Below are 19,974 nucleotides of genomic sequence, written 5' to 3'. Positions count from 1 at the left end.
CCCTCCCTCGCTTCGCGACATCACACAGTACAGCCGGGATTCAAATTCTTGGGGCTTTTCACTGGATGTAATGAGTGCTTTATCAGGGTGTGCTATTCAACAGCCCCCGTCTGAACAGGCCTGGAGTAATCTCTTCAGCAATGTGGCTAATTACTGTTTGGATAAAATTACATCCACAATGGCATATTTTGTTTAAGCACTGTGACCGATAGCAAGATTGTGTGGGCATACAGTGAAACATGATTTTTTTCAAGGGTTAATTTAAATGTCTTTTTCTAATTATCCCTCAACATCGAGTGCACTATGCGGTATGTACACTCGTGTACACAGAGATATGAGTCAGCTCTGGTCAGGATTCAGTCCTACCGCATTGAGTATTATTGGCATATATCATTGCAATGTGTGCCTTACTGAAACCAGTCAGTTCTTTCCCACCTACCAGTCTTCATACAGACGTAGCTCAGCTTGCAGATTAAGTTATCACTGCCCAGCAGGCAATGGACTTGGAGTTACATCATGATATACACCTCATAGATCATCGATATACCTCATAGACTATAGATATACCTCATAGACTATAGATATACCGCATAGACCATAGATGTAACGCATAGACCATAGATATACCTCATAGACCACAGCTATACCTCATAGACCATAGATATACCACATAGACCACAGATATATGCCTACCTCATAGACCATAGATATATCGCAAGGCCATAGATATACATCATAGATCATAGTTTGGGCCTGCTTCAAGTCTTGCTTTTAAAATACATTCAATTTTCATCTGATAACTCTTTAATTTTATGTATTTATTTATTTTAATTTATAATAAATATTTCATTCACATTTTTTGTTTGAGCTCTCAAAAACGTGGTCTCTTGAGTTTTTCCAAAGGTTTACGTACCCTAAGCAGAATAGCCAAACAGATCCGAATGCCCTAAAGACATCAATATCCGATGCATAACACTAATTGCATATTATTGCCTCACTTGGCTGTCATGTTTATTTGCTTAAGATGTTTGAATTTAGCAATATTCTAAAAGCCTAAATAAGTTTCGTCTCTTATGACTACTTGCTAATTAAAAATTATTAGAGCTCAAAAGTTAATATTTTCACATTACACTTTAGATTTACCGTACAGTTTTATGGGTTGATAAACTCATCAAAGAATGAGCAGAAATGAGCAGAGACACCAATCCTTGAATCTTTGCAAAGACCAAAGCTATTGCTATTGCAAATGTGAAATTGTGAATTAAATGAAAAAGCATGGATTTATCTAGCATGTTACACTATTGACACACAGCTCAAAATATCTAAAACTTAGTGTTTAGTGATAAATCTGGTTGATGAGATGGTCCTTGTAGTAGGATAATCCCAGTTGTGCTTCTTGGTTTGCACTGCAAACATTTACATTAAATTCAAGTAGGCTTTAAGCTGTTTAAACAAGATGGGAAAACATTGGCATTGCAGTAATCCACAGCTCAGTGTCATGGTAACACTATAAGCCTATAGTTTGCAGATACTCACCACAACAGACGTTCAACGCTGTACTCTATATTTAACAAGGAAGCACCAGAACAATCTTGGTTTATGTATCTGAAGTATGATTTCAAATTCTGTTTCAGCACTGGTAATAAATTCCCTTGTTGTTCCCCTACTGCCCAAACCGCCAATCCCCCCCCCCCCCCTTGCCTGAGTGTTATGTGGTGTTATGTGGTCTCATATGAGCTCTTCAGGCAGATGAATCTTCAACTTTTTGGACTTTGTTTGATTGGGAGAGTGAAGTCAGTGGGCTTATGATGTCATCAGTCAGAGTGAATGCATTATGCATTTACAGTGGCAGCCAGCCCAGCCTCTGGCCTGTGGTCTGTATGCAAGCGGTATTTTTCCTGCTACTTGTTATCTCAGTATAGCAGTCATTGAGATATATACTGTGAACACTGCAGACAGCTTTTGCTTACCTGTTCCATTGATTCCTATGGGAACGGCTGAATTGGTGCATGAAGCCAGTTCTTGGAGGCTGCCATGTTTGACTATGGTACTTTTGGCACCAGATACGCATGTGCACTGAGTACTTAAAAGTGAAGGATTCAATGGGCATTAAAAAAACTGTGGGGCTGTAGGGCTCATAAAAAAAAAGAAATTATATAAAAATAATCACTAGAAAGTAATTAGTTTGGTGTCAATAGATTTTGGAATTTAAAGTACTGTCCAAAATAATATAATGTCAGCAGGATAAATTCATAGTTTTGAATGGACTTCAATGAAGACAGAGGCTAACTGAACTGCAATATCTCTGGTGACCACTGGGGTTTGCGAGCTTCCAGGGGAATGTCACTCCCTGGTCCCCTAATAGCAGTGTGTTCTCTTGTATGACCTCTAATTGCTATCTGCTGTTACCTTTCCCTTGCAGCGGGAGCTTCCAAATAACATACAATAGCGGTATCTAAAATAGTGTTATTTCTTCTTGTGTGGCATTACTATCGAGGTTAAGGTGCTGCGTGTACTCAGTGAACTGAGCAAAATCAATACAATATACTGAACGTTCCAGGATGGTAATGGAACTCTGGTTTCCACTTTATCCATTTCTGTTTTACTTCAAACACTTAGTTTTCCTACTATTTGTGGACTGAAAGGGCAACTCTGTGCAGGATGGTTGAGAATGTCTCTCTGTGCCCTAAAAAAGGAAATAGAGTCAGTTTTTTATGACCAACCCAAATGCTGTACGTTCATAGCACATCCATATAACCAAAAACTACTCACAAATTCATTATTTCTGGCATCTATTGCATCTGGCCACTATGTATGGATTTAGTATGTTGGCCATCCTTCCAACTTGGGTCTTCTCCAAGTGATTTGGAATCTGCAATATGACTGTAGGTTCACAAGGACACTGCACTGTCCTTCATCCCAAGTGCTATTGATATGCTTAATGGCAAATAGCACTCTGGCCGCATTACTTGCACGACCCCTGCACATTTGCACATTTGTACTTGGTATGAATTTCCATTTCCCTGCACTGGCTCAGTGATTTAATTGTGCTGGTGTTGTCGTGATGTTGTCCTTTTGCATTCTGTCTTCTGCATGTGAACCCTGGCTGCAAAACAAATTTCCCCTAGTGGGACAATAAAGATAACCTTGAACCTTGAACCCTTGAGCCTTGTACGGTGCTGAGCATCAGGTTAGAAGTACCAGTGGAAAATAGAGATTTTTGAGCCTTCTGTTAAAGCGAAATGAGATCGGCCTGAGGTGGCCTTGATGCAGAGTGCACTGTATACCTGGGAGAAAACGCATAAATACGACTGCAGATGTCACGAGGAAGCGGGATCGAGACGAGGGTTATGATCAGCTTCGTGCGGCTCCATCGCTCGTCCGGTTCAGACCCCGGCCCCGATTTTCCTCGTCCTCGTTCGTCAACGTGAGATCAGGACGTCTCGAAAACTTTTCAGGTGACGGCAGCAAAAAATTGTTATCTTTTCCCATCTCTGTCTATCTGTTACTTTTTGTTTTTAATTTAATTTCTCAGAAGGAAAAATAAAAAGAAAGAGGTGAAACGGAATTGCTTTTACCGCTGTGATTGTAATTGTTAGCGTATTTGTGGTGGCTGCGCGGTGTGAAGTTGGTGGCTGGCTCTGCGGAGCTTTAGCGGGTTCTGACAGCAACCTTGGCGGGTGAAACCGTCGCCTCAGCGTGAGTTCCGGTCGCCTTGGATCTGACAGCTCAGCCACCCCCCCCCCTCCTAATCTGACACGTGCGGCATCTGTTTTTTTTTCTACAGGAAGCTTTTCGGCTTAGCCTTCTCAACCACCCACCCCCCCCCCCCCCCCAATCATTGACTCAACTTAAAGTCATGAAATTAAAAAATAAATAAAATAAAAAAAACTTTTCCTAACAAAATGCTAAGGGAGACCAGCTTGAGCAGGGCTCCAACCCTAACAAAGCACAACAACAGCTAGAGATCTTGCTGAGCTGCTAAATAGTAGAGTCAGGTGTGCCAAATTAGGAGTTGCAATGAAAACGTACAGGACAGTAAATCTCTAGCTGTTGAATGAGGCATGCTTTGTTTGGGTTGCGGTGAAAATCTACAGGACAGCAGATCTGCGGAAACAGGGTCGAGCGGCCCTATGCTTGAACACCGCCCGTTAGAAATGCATCATAACAGATCCCATAGTCCCCGAAAGAGCAGAATAACATGGATCCCATGTCTTCATCAGCATTTGTCCTTCTCTCACTTTTAAGATGTATTATGTTCATGGATGTTCAAGTTATTAAAAAAAAGCCATTGACTCTTTAAGCTTTTGGTTTGAGTTTAACACCAAACTCAAGTTGAAGGTGAATCACCATTAATAAAAAAGCAAAAAGTATATTTCTGTCATTAGCTTGGACTGCTGGTAAGATGAGCAAGCCAGTGATATGAGTATCTAGCTGCTCATTCAATTTGGTGACTGTTATCATGGAAGCCAGTTATTGTAGCTACTTTGATTGCATGATAGATAGCTGGAGAAGTACTTCAATTACAAGGTAGATTACCAAACTGTTCATCTAGGTAAATAGTTTATCACATTTAAATGACAAGTTAACTTTAGAAATTCTCTGCAATATTGCCCACAATGATTACTTGAGTTTGGAGCTGACTCAAAAAAATAAATTAAAAACCTTGTTGCGATCAATGATGTTTGATAGAACAGCAGTGAACCTTTGAACTTTACCATTCGAGGTTCTACATTTTATATACTATGTTTTGACTTGTGCCTACTTGTTGCCAGATCCAGTCACAACTGGAGACTATAAATGGTACTACTTCAGCCCTAATGATGATAGCAATTATAATAATGAGGCTTGTTTTTTGTCAGGGTTAATTCTGGCTCCTTTGAAGTGAGTGGCACTATGTTTTAATTCCTGGGTGATTGGTTGTATTTTGATCTTATTTCTCCTTTGATGGGTCTATGCATGCAAGAACACAAGACAAGCATAGTGAAATATAGTCAAAGAAGTGCTGTTTGGACTAGATTGGTACCGTGGGAGCACTGGAAATGCCATGAACATGATAGCACCATTTCACCCTTTCAGCAATTGAGCCGATCCCAACATTTCTGAGCAAACTCAGACAAAATCTGGCCGAACTAGTCCAGTACGAATTTACATCTCGAGAGTTTTTCCATTGTGATCCAGGCTTAATAAAATAAATACATACATCTGTATGCATTATCCCGGTAGCAAAATATGTTTCATTCATTTTTTCCCCTTAATATATTCAATACATGAAGCAATTAAATAGATGGAAGATTTATGATGTGTTAAGCAGATGTTAGACATTGCGATATAACCCTGGGCTCGTTGTATTGCTGAATTAATCCCCTATGTAAACAACGGTAAAACATCTGTTTGGCAATATGGCATACGTATTTCCTCAGCAGTTGAAAAAAAAGTCCCGGTACATTATGCAGCATGTGTATTCGGCAGACCTGGGTCAAATACATATTTGTTTTGGATTCAAATACTTTTCTACGCTTTACTGATCTCGTCTGGCATATTGGAAGCAATGAAATACTCTCAGAAAGTGCAAACCCCACCTTCTGGTCATGTTGGCAGCCTCAATTACACCAGGCAAGATCAATAGAGCACAGAGAAGTATTTGAATCCGAAACAAATACGTATTTCACCCAGGTCTGGTATTCAGGAAGTGGTTACCTTTTTGAAAACATTTGCATGCTTAAGTGCAAGAAAATGTAACTGCAAGACGCTAAGCAGACTACCAGCAATGCCCTAGCTTTGATGTAACATGGGTTTGAGTTCCACATCGCTTTTGAAAAGATAAGTACAGCAAGACCTTTTTAAATATAAACTGTAAGGTGTCTCCTCCATCCACAAGCTAAAGTTATTTGGTCATTAGAGCTGCAGTTCTGAGGTACGATTCACTCACTTTTATATTCCTTTTGCCCTTTATTATTATTTCAATGGTGATGCCTACAGTATGTGAGAGACCGCACAGACCACTCTGAATCTATAACTATACATTTTATGGCTCTGTGTAAGACCTGAAGCGAAAATTAAGAATACATTTGGATGTATGCCATGCCTTAATCAATCAGCAATCATATTTGCTTTGAAATGTAATTGTTCCATATGTGCACCTTAACCGGGAGCCATTTACCAGTGGCTATATATGCATGCAGTTGCATACAGTCAGGGCTTAAACTACATTCACGTCCTTTATTTGAATATACAAAGGAACCATGGGGTTTGTTAATGCAATAAAACATGAAATGACCCCGGTCATTATGACTTATCCTGGTTCCAGGAATAGCAGTCGTGGGAGTTGGAATCAAGCTAGTGATAAGTAGGCTCTCCCTCCCTCCCCCTCTCTCTATCTCTCTCTCTCTCTCTCTCTCCCCCTCTCCCTCCCTCTCTCTCTCTCTCTCCCTCCCTCTTTCTCGCTCTCTCTCTCTCCCTTCCTCTCTTTCCTCTCTCCCTTTTCTCTCGCTCTCTCTTCCTCCCTCTCTCTTCTCTCTCTCTCTCTCCCTTCCTCCCTCTCTCTGTCTCACTCTGTTGCTCTCTCTCTCTCTTTCTCTCCCTCTCTGTCTCACTCTGTTGCTCTCCCTCTCTCTTCTCTCTCTCTCTCTCTCTCCCTTCCTCCCTCACTCTGTCTCACTCTGTCACTAAGTTTCCTCTCACCCGTTCAGTTTTCGAGTGTAACCGTGCTTATCTGTCTAAAAGGTAGACAGGCTTTGAGTCTCGAGCCATCTTTGGTCAAGTGGAAAATGACCTGAGAGATATCAACACCGCTTCTGCGCGGCACAGCGCCAAAGCCAAATGAGTGCTGGATGCAAGACCAATTACAGGCAATTTAGCTTGTGTTCCACTGAATAAAAAGTCAAATTTAAACTTACAGTTAAAAAAATCCTCTGTAAAATTTTCAGACAGCAGCTGGGAATTGGGATTATCTATTGGTATTAAAATCGCAGTAGGTAGGTATTTTACTGCCACAAATGTCGCAATTCAGTAAATGGTACATGGACTATTATTTCAGACGTCTGTTTCAATATATAGTGTGTTCTTTCAGTTTACAGCAAAGATATATCAACTTGTTTTATAGGATTTAGGTGTTACTAACCATTTTACAGAGCTTAAATTAATGGTCCCACGCAAGTTGCCATGGCGGATGCATATAAAGTATTATTGTAAACATGTCATCATTGCACGTAGACAAAAGACTAGGCTTTGTGTGTATGTGTTTCTTTGGCACAGTGTGTGGTCTTTTTAAGCTCCTGTCTGTTTATTTATGTACTTATAAATGTATTTATTTATGTAATTATTTATTTGTTTGTTGGTTTGTTTGAGAAAGGAGGCAGCTTCTTATGAGCTGTACGTGCATGCATATGTGTGCGTGCTTGCGTGCATCTGTGTGTATGTTTGAGTGTGTGTGTGTGCACGTGAGAGTATGTGTGAACATGATTGCGTGTATGGGTGTGTGCGTGCATGTTCATGTATGTGTCTGTGTGTGTGTGTGTGGGCTGCACTTCACGTTCTGGTAAACCACCGTTGTGAGATTGAATCATTTGACCTTTGTGCGTCACAGGCAGAATCAGCTGCAGCCCTCCCCCTCTGGGGCCGGTCTGTGACCCCCTCCTCCCCCAGATTGTTACTGAAGTGTAAAAACTTCATCTCTGAAGTATATGATACACACTCACTTTTAAGAGCTTCTATTCCCGTGTTCTGCACAGCCAGAGTGTTCAGGGTGATGGAACGTTCGGCTTAGTTTAAAAATACTAGCTGAAGGGAAAATGATCCAAATATTTGATAAACGAATAAACATTTTATGAGTGCAGGCATATTAAATTTTTATTAAGGTTGAGCCAAAGCAATATTCCTTAAATGTTTGTAGGAATTTTGCTTTTTGATATAAATCAGTGGATGTACTTAAGTTTCTAAAGAATGCAGGATAATTTTGTGTATTCATGCACTGAGCTTTGGAAACAGGTTTGTTTTCTTGACATACTTTAATGGGACATAGGAACAACTGTTTTGGTTTGCTGATTTTGACAATAGGAAATGCTATATTAACAGTCAGCCCCTGCGCTAACTTTGCTGAGAAACATGCTGTTATGTGTGGTGCTTGTAGCCTGTATGCTGTAATACATTTTCCCGTTAAGTTTCTGAGCTGAAAGACCTATAGAGCATACATTAGGGAAAATGTAGCTTCTTTAATAAGGGATTTCATCAGGTCTTGCAGTTTAATTGGTACTTTAGGGTTTGATTCTGACTTGAAAGAGGTACTGTAAATGCGAGACTTATTGGCTACGTTTCATTTATTCATAAGCTGAACATAGCTGAGTGCTTGAGCATTCGGTGTGAGGCATTTGTCACGAGTAAAATGAATTTGGCTCTTCCCTTAAACTGCCTATCGATGCATGACCACATTTGCCAAGGATTTCAATTTCTCAAGCATTTTATCCTTAGAGGGATTTCTAAGAAATGTGTGAGCTCTTAATAAAAAAATGGCCAGCATGTTACAAAATACAAAATTGAAATCAACATATAATGGCTCAAATACTGATGGTCACTGCCCTGAATCACATGCTTTTCAGTTTATAGCAGAACAGCTTTCTTTTAAAGTAGGTAATGATCTGCATAGCAATGTGCATTGCATATATAAACAGGAATTTTGTTATTATTATCCATTATTTCTACCCACTTATTCCTGGTCAGGGTTATGGGGGGGCTGGAGCCTATCCCAGCATGCATTGGGTGAGAGACAGGTATACATGACAGGTTGCCAGTTCATCCCGGACCCCACACACCGTTTACTGAAACACTCACACCTATGGGCAATTTAGAGTCTCCAATTAGCCTAGCCTGCTTGTCTTTGGACCCACGCAGAAACAGGGAGAACATGCAAACAGGACATGAGCCATATCTCTATAATACTTTGATGTATTGATGCCAAACGTGGTAGCCCTCTACCTAGTCATGGAGTGTTAAGGGCACCCATCAAGTTTCATGAAATTTGGCCACTTGGGGGTGCTATACCAGAAAAAAGCTATAAATGGCAATTCCTCTGGAACAGAAACAGATATTTCAACCAAACCTGTGGACCATTGCAGTAAAGGATACTAGCTGCCAAACAATGGAGCGTTGGTGCCAGCCATTTAGTTTTTCAGGCACCTTGGATTTCGTCAAAAACACATTAATCCTCTCCTCCTAGAATTGTGGCCCAATATAGTTATAAATTTAGGTATTATGTCTTTGTACCATTGGCTTTAAGAGTCTTTAAAAGATATTTGCTTGGTTGACAAATTTTGCTGCATTTATGTTATACATTTGGCAGCAAAGTTGCCATAATGGATGAGTGGCCCTATCTCTGCAACACTTTGGTCTACTGGCAACAGTCTTGGTGCACATGCTGGCAATGAGGCCTTGGAGGCACAGACTAGGTTTCATGTAATTTTCCCCCTTGGGGGTGCTATATCTGAAACAAATATTATATGATGATTACTCTGCAACAAATAGAGATTTTTCTTGTTGTGGACCATTGCAGTGAAGGATCCTGTGAAATCGTGTAGCTTTTTTGTTGGCCATTTTGTTTTACAGCCATCTTGGGTGCCCTCAGTAGTGTCATCAATTTGCTGAAACCCAATTAACCATATATCAGGCTTCATTGATCCTGCATCAGTGAAACTTGACATTATGCGCATGTCAGAGCCTGGATAGCAAAAGTGTGTCGAAGATGCCACTGTACCCAATGCGCTGAATCAAATGTTTTGTCCGTCATAGTGCTTGGCCCCGTCATTGCTGCTTGCAGCTATATTTATTATTAATATTATTATTAGTAGTAGTAGTAGTATTTCCCTGCCTTTTGCCCAGTGCACGCTGGGATAGGCTCCAGCACCCCCCGCGGCCCTGCCCAGGATGAATGGGTATAGATAATGGATGGAGTGTAGTACTATTAGTAGCAGTAGCAGTAGTATTGTTATTCATTTACTTTTTAAATGATCATTAATTATCATGTTTTTATCCGTGTACATAAGATGCGTAAAAGAGTGATCAAAGATAAGCCTGAACGTGCCAAGAGTCCTGATTCACTTGAGTCAATCTGTGTCTCCATTTCTTATTTTCGAGCTGATTAAATATCTGAGACTGACTGACGTGTTGGTCACTAGTCAGCACCCTGAGCCGACCAGAGGAGGATGGGTTTCCCCCTTGAGCCTGGTTCGTTCCGAGGTTTCTTCCCATCTGCCATAGGGAGTTTTTCCTTGCCACTGTTGCCTTAGGCTTGCTCCTGTGTGGGTTTAGGCCAGGGTTGTCTGTAAAGAGTATTGTGACAACTGCCATAATATACGCTATACAAATAAAATTTGATTGATCGATTGATTGAGTGATTGATTGAGACACAAAGAGTCTGAATATGAGGATAATTGGAACGGAGAAGCTCTTTCAGAAAGGACTTAGGCGTGTGCACACAAGGAGCACAGCGTAGTCTTCGGCGAGCAGTAGCTATGGAGCACGGCGCTGGTAAAAAAGAACCCTTGGAACCCTATTAATAATGATCACATGTGTAAGCCATGACCTTGCTCCTCTGGAAACTATTGATTGACTCTCTTAATGAAGCCGAGTTGGGTAGAAAAGTTCTATCCAAGATAATAACAAAAAAGCAGATGCGAAAGCGAAAAAGCTCTCGTATGTGGTGAACGGAATGACCCGGAAAATTATCATGCGGAGAAGCTGCTCTTGACCCTTGACCTCCGGAGGCTCTCTTTATGAAGGAAAGTCGGAGGCTCATTATGCATTCAGTGCGATCAGCATTGTTCATATTTCCAAGAGCACCAGTTTATGGTTTGTATTCCATTTATTTTCAATGTATTTTATTTTATTTTTTATTTTTTGTATAAACCACACAAGTTTGCAATAGCACCACTTGTTTAAGATCATTTTAAAATTACAAATAACGTACAGAAGCAACTGATTGAATGATGTAATGCAAAATGTTTGTGTCCTCAGGTTAATTACAGCTACTACTGGTAATGAATGAATGAATTAATGAATTCCCATTGCAGAATGGAAGGACTGGCCTCTTTGGAAACCCACATTAATATCATTATTCCAATTGAGTTATTCATAAGTTACAAAACATGCAATAAATTGTTATGGAGCAAATGGCTCAATGAATGATTAAATAAAATCATTATTGGCTGCAAGCTGACAAAATGGAAAGGTTTAAAGAACGCTGTTCTTGTTTCAGTATTAAATAATACAAATAGTGATATATTTGATGATTGACTCTGTTGCCCTGCTCTAAATTGCCGGACAGCTGTTGTAAATATGAAAATTTGATCAAAATTTCTAAATTGAATAAATTGCATTGATTCATCATCAACAGGCATGTAAAACAAGGGAAGCATCTCTAGCTGCCAGCCAGAAATGTACTCTCTTAAGAAAAGAAAATGACTGCAGTTGGTTGCTATAAACAGATTTTGTTGAACTGAAGAAGATAACGCAGACACAATATATACAATGCAAGTTTAGGATTTTGCATTCAGGGCTGTTGCATCATAATTGTGTGTGTGTTTACACGAGGTTAGGGAGGGTTCAGAATCTGTGTTTTTATGGAACGAAAGTAAATAGTTGTTTATTTAAAGCAGAAATTCTGCACTGTGAAGGTGCTGGGTATTTTTCCCACCAATCTTGCAGATGGCATATCTGCCATAATAGTGACGGTTTTCATAGCACTGTGAAAATCAATGAATGTTTATGAGATAGCAGCATGTATTACAGTCTTTAACAATTGCATATATATTCTACAACATTAAACTTATTCATTCTCCCACTGTAAATAAGTAGAATAGTTCCTTGAATTTAATGATTTTCCTGTACAAAAAGATGTATAAAGTTTTACAGATTACATTGTTGTATGCTAATTTCTCCTACCTTTTACTTCACCTAATTGTTCCTAAGAAGCTGATTTATATATTTTCTTGCAATTTTCTATTGTAAAAAAAAAACATGCAAATTGAAATTATTGTTGTTGAAATTATATGAACACTGTGCATTGCTGGCCCTGTGATAGACTGACGACCTGCCTAGTGTTTATTCCTGCCTCTTGCCCACTGCATGCTGGGACAGACTCCAGCACCCCCACCCCAAACCCCCCAAACCAGCCCCATCCCCCCTGGTGACCCTGACCAGGAACAAGCCATTTAGAAAATGAATGGATGAAGGGATGTACATTGCTGTAGGGTATATTTAAAAAGTATATTTAAAAATGTCTTTATTTATTCCGTCGAGAGAGGGCCCATGTCGATTCAAGTATTCCCGGGGGTATTCAGTATCCTAATGAGTGACTAGTCACTGTCAGATGCGCACTGTGTAAAGACGACCGTGTCCATTCGGGTTTCAGAAAGAGGGAGATTTGTTATCAGGCCTCGCTGTCAATCAGCCAGCGTCCTTTGGGGGTTTATCCACTGCTGTCACTCAAACCTGCTGACAGCTCATGGGGCCGTAAACAGTTTGCAGTGTATAGAGACATTTGAATGGCTGTGCTATGATCTTAGAGTCTGTCAGTTGGAAAGTAGCATTTATATCACCCGTTTACTGTGTGTTGTTTTTAAATGTATGCTTTGTGGACGGTTGTGTTTGGGCTCTGCGTGCAGTTAATGTGTTTTGTGCATTATAAGGATAAACAAAAGAATAACAATCAAGGATTAAAAAAAATAATCCTTTAGAAGCAAACAAAATTTTGAGGGTTTGTCTGGTACAATGAGCAGATTTATTCTTGTTTATTGGCTGTGTGAACGATAGTCACAGCTAAAGGCAAAGACAGTTGCCGCTATGTGATTAGCAATGTCTTTTATTTTCAAATTAAGTCGACAATTTTAATTAAGAATTACAACAGCATTAACAGAAAAAATGTTTAAAGAAAGAACAAAATGTAATCCTTTTGATTTTGATTAAAAATTGCATGCATATTTAAACCAAATTATTGTATTTGGCTTGCAATTATTTCCCACAGGTACTGTATCTTGGGCTAAAATATTCACAGCATTAACTTGACAAAAAACACTGGTTTTCCATATTGATATCACTGCAGGTTTGAACACTTTATACACTGAACGAGAAACTAAACTGTGAAAGAATATTCGCACTGGAAGGGAATGGAGGAAAAGACAATTGGACAGGTGGTATGATAAACATTTAATACCACAGAAATGATGGAAGCAAATTACAGTAATAGTGTTAAACTTAATTGTGACAGCAGCAGTAAAGAAAATTTAATTTGCTCCCGAAGGCAGTGTAGCAGCAAGGTAGAGGCATCAAATGATGTATTTAGACATAAAACATGGATGTCAAACTCAGTGCTAATGCGGTAATATTTACTTGTTAAGACCATTTAAGGAGCAACATGCCCACAGGTGGACCCAGCGAAACAAACTGTCTGAGACAAGAAGGATATCTTCATTATTCAACACAGGTCCTGTGAAAGCAGTCCTTATCCGCTCGCACAGCTCTGGTTACGGTGGTGCTTATCCACTAGTATAGGCGTGTATGTGTGTGTGTGTGTGTGTAGTCAGATAGGTAGTTGTGTGGTCACAAATAATTGACAACGCCCCTACCCCCCCCAAAAGTATGTTCAAAAGTATCTGGATACCCCTTGGTCTGGGGCTATTTTTCATGGTTTGGACTTGGCCCCTTAGTTCCAGTGAAGGCAAATCTTAATGCTATACCATACAATCACATTCTCGACAATTCTCTGCTTCCTCTGCAGCTTTTGGAAGGCCCTTTGCTGTTTCAGCATGACAGTGCCCCTGGGCACACAGCAAGGTCCATATAGAAATGGTTTTGTTGAGAAAGGTGTCAATGAACTTGACTGGCCTGCGCAGAGCCCCGACCTCAACCCCATTCAACACCTTTGGGATCAATTTGAAAGCCAACTGTGATCCAGGCCTGATCGCCTAATCAGTGTTCATCTCACCAATGCTCTTCTGGCTGAATGGAAGCAAATCTCCGCAGCAATGCTCCAATATCCAGTGCAAAGCCTTTCCCAGAAGAATTGAGGTTGTTATAGCAGCAACGAGCGGGCAAACTCCATATTAATGCCCATAATTTTGGATGCGATGTTGGATATCAGGTGTCCACATACCTTTGGCCATTTAGCGTAGTTGCATACACCACAAGTTATAAACACATCACCCTTAGTGGGGTCAAATAATTTTAAATTTATAAATCATCGAAGTCAAACTGAAGTCCTGGAGGGCCGTGTGGATAGTCTGCTCTTTATCGACATTAATTATTCAAGACGTAATTTAAGTTGATAATTTACTCAGTAAAATGATTTTCCTATTTTAAGCTGTTAAATTTCAAACTGGCTGTAATAATTGTACTTTTCCCCGGTTAATTGAATAATAAAACCAGTTAAATAATTGTACTTTTCCCCTGTTAATTGAATAATAACACCAGTTAAATAAGGCGATTGCTACAGTGCTTTTTGTATACAGTACATGCCCCTTAGGACATGATACAACCTAATATTAGCTGAAACATGTGAAAAACTATTTATTGCATATTACATGAATAACATGCTTTACTTTAAGGGTTGTGGTTGAAGTTATCATCCAGCAGCCGTATTATATAACCAGAAAATAAGTAAGGGATGATGAAACAAGAGGCTGGGCATTATGTAGTTTGAATGCCCGATGGTAGTAAATTTGCCTCCGGCAATTTCCCTCTGCTAAGGGCATTCAAACTGCATACTGGAATGCCTAGCCTCTTAGTCATTATCCTGCTTATACAATGGCTTACCAACAAAAAGCATTATTATAATCAAAATGGGCATTTCAAAATATGTGATTCTATTGCGACGGAAACGTTACTTAAGTATTCCAGTAAATATCCCAAACCCTATACCACTTAGCAACGAGCACATTGTTCTAGTCCCTCTCACAGCTGGATTAGATTTGGTTCGCTTTTAGGTCAAAATGGTCACATAGCATGTTTTTTTGTTTTTTTTATCAGCTAGCTAGCCAACTATTGAATTATATTCAGAACAGAGGCTAAATTATAGACATAGTAAAACCATACTGCCCAATTCAAAAGTGATCAGATGTGTTATGAACGTGTAAACAGAAAAAAAGCAAATGGGATTGGATGGATCGGATCGGGCATAGCCATTTATAACAAAAAAACATAATTGTCTATGTTTGCTTCGTTGACTGTTGATGTGCGTTAATTAGAACTGTGATTAAGCTTTTGTCGGTGCAACTTCATAGCTTCATGGCTTTATGGAGAAATAATCTGCATGTCCCAGAGAGAACTGAGTATTCAGCTATTGTATAATCTGATGTAAAACATGTTGGGTGTGTGTGTGCGTGTGTCTGTGTGCATCTGTCTGTGTGTTGTTGTGCTTGTCTTCGCTTATATGTATGTGTGTCTGTTTGTGTGTGTGTCTGTAAGATTCATTATGTCGAATTGCAATTCCTTGGCCTTTTCCGCAATTTTTTTTTTTTTTTTTCCGAAATGAATTTCTGCCTTGATTTGACTGGCATTACCTAATTCTTTTATTTCGGTTCTTTGATTAGATTTCCCCCCCTTTCTTTTTGGCAGGAAGGAATGGGCAATCTTCGAGTAAACAAAGAAGGAATAAGACTGGAAGGCATATCTGAATTTCTCCTCCCCCTGTATGTTAAAGAGATACAGTCAAGAAAGGTAAGCACAATGTTTATATTATTCCATATGTGATGAGCTGTTCAAAGATCCATGTACATTTACTATAACTTAGAAGGCGCTGTTTTGAAATATTGACGTGTGAGTTCAGTCTTTGTAGACTGTTTCCCAAAGGACTCCATTGACCTGATATGGACGCCATGAATAATGGGACATTAGCATACTTGTGCTGGATGTCACAACCAGTTCTTTCTGTTAACCATCATTTGATAAAGGACTTGCAGGCATGATTTGCCTTGTCATCCAGTTTTGTTTTGTTTGTTTTTTTTTTTTACCCTGGAATTCAAAGATCAAGCAGTTTGTAGGTATTACGGATACTGAGAGAAAATTAAATTTTATTTACATTTCTGAGGTAGTAAAGGAAATAACAGTGGAAAAAAAACAAAATAATGCAAGACTGGACGCTTTCAAACTTATTTCTTCTGCTGAAGCTTGATGGACAAGCTGCTATCGTCTGGATGGTTCAAGTGGTGAAATTAGTGTCATTTTCAATATTTTGCCAAGATTAAATGAACTGTTTCTCAGGAAAAATGATCAGTTGTAAAACAACTCTGACAGAGATTATATTGGTCCCCTAGAATTCACATGTACTCCATTTGAGTTAAAAGTAATTTGCTGTATTACTGAGTTCAGATGGTGAAGGAATCTACAGAATACCAGAGTTATGCAAGGCAGAGGATGTGTCTGATGCTTAATGAAATTTCTTACTGAAGTTCCATCTAATAACACGAGACAGTACTGGGTCACCGTGATCCTGCTGCAGCTGGCTACTTGGATAAAAAGTCATTTCTGGTGACCCCAGACGTGAGAAACAAGACAGCTTGTTCTAAGATGAAAATGATAATGTGGCTCTCCAAAGCTACCGAATGGTTCGTCCGAGTGCCTGTATTACAAATGCGCCACATTAGATTCAGGACGGAGAATGCCATGTAGTGTAACCAGTTAGCTGCCTATGAAAAGGACATCGTGTATTTCTGTTATGTTGGTTGCAAAGGCCGAAGGTGCCTGTTCCAGAAGGAAATAATTTTTTCCGGCAGCAACTAGAGAGTGACCGCACATAAAATCAGAGTAACAAGACTTTCAAATGACACACATGACAATAACACCCACATGAACGACACTTGCAAAAAATCGGTTCACTTTAACCCAAGGTATTAAGTGTATGAGCCTTATTCAGATTAATGGGAATGCTCGTGAAATATGGATCTTTTTATGTGACGGAAATAAATATGTAATAAACAATGTCAGATTTTATTGAATGGCTTTCATGCATTTATAGCTCACTAGAGAAGACCTAGGAGAAAACCTTATTGAATTAAAGGTTTAACATGTATTGAAAGTTCATAGTCCCTTTTTGTTATTGAGAGGCACTTTGGTTACCACATGTGAATTGCTGATGTTTTTCAGCACAGAGCTCAGTGATGGTGCAGCATAATGGTTAGGGGCTCGCCCAAGGTTGCAGGCTTGCACTGCCATTTTACCATTGCTGCAAGAAAATATCCAGCTGCTGGATATTATATATATATATTAAAAAAATAGTGTACGCTGCATATGTCAGTATGGATGAGAGCAAAAGGTGAAAGCCTAACAAATATGCCCCAGACACTGCATGAATAACTATGAGATGTTGTTCTTTAAAGAGAATCATCCTGCTAAGGCTCATCTTGTTAAGGTACTGTTCTAGTGTGTGGATGGTCCCCACTGTCTGTAGTGTGTGGATGGTACCCACTGTCTTTAGTGTGTGGATGGTCCCCACTGTCTCTAGTTTGTGGATGGTCCCCACTGTCTGTAGTGTGTGGATGGTCCCCACTGTCTCTAGTTTGTGGATGGTCCTCACTGTCTGTAGTGTGTGGATGGTCCCCACTGTCTCTAGTTTGTGGATGGTCCCCACTGTCTGTAGTGTGTGGATGGTCCCCACTGTCTCTAGTTTGTGGATGGTCCCCACTGTCTCTAGTTTGTGGATGGTCCTCACTGTCTGTAGTGTGTGGATGGTCCCCACTGTCTGTAGTGTGTGGATGGTCCCCACTGTCTCTAGTTTGTGGATGGTCCCCACTGTCTCTAGTTTGTGGATGGTCCCCACTATCTGTAGTTTGTGGATGGTCCCCACTGTCTGTAGTGTGTGGATGGTCCCCACTATCTCTAGTTTGTGGATGGTCCCCACAGTCTCTAGTTTGTGGATGGTCCCCACAGTCTGGTATCAGATCCAAACCATGACCCTGCTGACTGGCCCGAAGCCCTGCGCGTTGATGCTTAATCGTCCCTAGCGTAGCCCAAGGAAGGAAGTATTTCAGTGGACCAGGACGACAGCGTGTGCGTCATCCAACGGCAGTAACACCTGCCAGCCAGGTGGGGGCCCGTAAACCCACCTGTTAGGGCCCAGGTGGAATCCAGCCGCGTCGATGGCCGCGGTCGCAGGTCACGGCAGATGACCTCTTGCACCCGGCCCACCTGTGCGGCAACACTCCTCAAGGCCTGGTCCCTGCTCTCCTTCTTTTCTCTCTCCGTCAAACAAACCCGCATGATGACACTTTCGCCGACACTGAGGCAATCTCCCCGAACATCTGGTCGTTAAGTTCGTCAAAAGTTTCCTAAGTCGTGGGTAATCCTGTGATCCATTGGCACGCGGGGCCTGTGCTGCTGCCAAAGGCCTTTATAATTGTCCCTCACGGGAGGCAATGAGAGTCTGTCTCATGTGAGCGAGGGAAAGAACGCTTTTTGTTTTTCTGCCATCTTAGCCACAACAATCCCAGAAGGTGACAAATATTCAACAGCCCGGGATTCATGGCTTTTTTATTTTATAAATATCTTAGGCTTTCCCCGTGCACTTAACATGAAATTCCTATTTATGCTTGAAAGTATATCAGACAGATATAACTGATAACAGTACCTGTATGAGCATTTAATGCTATTGCTTTCAATATATTTCTATCAGTCATAAAAATGTATCAGTAAAACCTATAAATTTTAATAAAGGCATTATGTTATATGTGTTTTTCGTTTGGCAGGCAAAATAAGAAAGAATTAAGTTAATGTAATGTCGGTCAGCACCATGAATCCATAACCACTTTAGGCTTGTTTTCTTGTTACATTTCTTAATGTCTGTTCATTGTGTACTTAACGCTAAACAACTTAAATTTCATTTTAAAAAACCTCATCAAAATTCAAGCAGTGGTGTGCAGTTCATGAATGTTAACTTTTAACGAGGACGATGAGAATTGGTTCAGAAGTACATATTAACAAAGTTTAAAGCGATGCATCTTATAATATTAGTGTTTTCCAAATAGCCTAACAAAAGCATGACAAATATTTGGTTTCTATATTTACCAACCTAAATTTCCAAAAAGAAACCTCTCACAGACATACAGCTAATAACCTGTATCCTAGGTAACAATTTGGTGCCGCTATCCATGAATAGCATTTTCCAAACAACATACTGTACTTAGGTCAAATTGCAGTTGTGATTATATCTGTAAAGCACATAACAGCCTGTCAAAGCTTCATAATTGCTTATGATTTATGGGGGGGAAAGCTGTTTTCGTGTTTTGGCAGGAAAAATATATTTCATGCCATCAGGAAGTAAGATTAGTGCTATGATTAGTTCTGATCATTAGATCACTGCTACGCACAGTGCTAGTCAGTTATAGATCAATTTAAAAAATAATAACTTTTGAACTTTAACTACAATGCTCAAATTACCTAATGCAATCATTTGCAGTTGCAGCTGCATATTTGCTGCAATTAACCTGGCAGTGGATAACCAAAAAAAGAAACTAAAAGCAGATGTGTCACTGATTGCAAACTAATTAAAGTGCTTTATATTTTAACATTTAGATAAATTGCACTCACATCTATTACATAGTAAAAACATTATTTAAGTTGGGCGACATTAGAATGAGTGGTTATTCATTGTTGTCATAAATGAGGGCATACTACCTTACTTGAACTCACGCTGGAAAACCTGTTTTTAAAAGCCTTCTCTGCTATTTTCTTCTATTTTTCGTCATCCTGAAAATGGTGAACGAAACACATCATACATAATTAAATTCTCAGTCTTAATTTAAATCTAGCAGTTTATATGGCAAAGAGGAATTGGCTGTACTCCTTCCTCGATTTAATGCTGAATTTGATTGAACACCAACCATTTCATAATGTACATTGTAATGACAATGCAGCAGATATGGTATGCCACAGATGATAATATGCTATAATATAATACGATGTTGACTTAGGATCCTGTCATGGGCAAATATG

The 19,974-nt window shown here is 39.8% G+C and overlaps 1 protein-coding gene across 2 annotated transcripts in view; it reads left to right on the top strand.

Annotated features, from left to right (window-relative positions):
• LOC135260000 (zeta-sarcoglycan-like) overlaps positions 1-19,974 on the top strand; it is a 231,998-nt gene that overhangs the window by 167,212 nt on the left and 44,812 nt on the right. For both annotated transcript variants that reach the window (XM_064345028.1, XM_064345027.1), the window contains one exon: positions 15,604-15,705. In XM_064345028.1, the coding sequence (XP_064201098.1) occupies positions 15,604-15,705 (102 nt within the window). The remainder of the gene's footprint in view (positions 1-15,603; positions 15,706-19,974) is intronic.

Source organism: Anguilla rostrata, chromosome 7, assembly GCF_018555375.3.
Source record: "Anguilla rostrata isolate EN2019 chromosome 7, ASM1855537v3, whole genome shotgun sequence".
NCBI lineage: Eukaryota > Metazoa > Chordata > Actinopteri > Anguilliformes > Anguillidae > Anguilla > Anguilla rostrata.
This window is presented reverse-complemented; position numbering and strand designations above follow the sequence as displayed.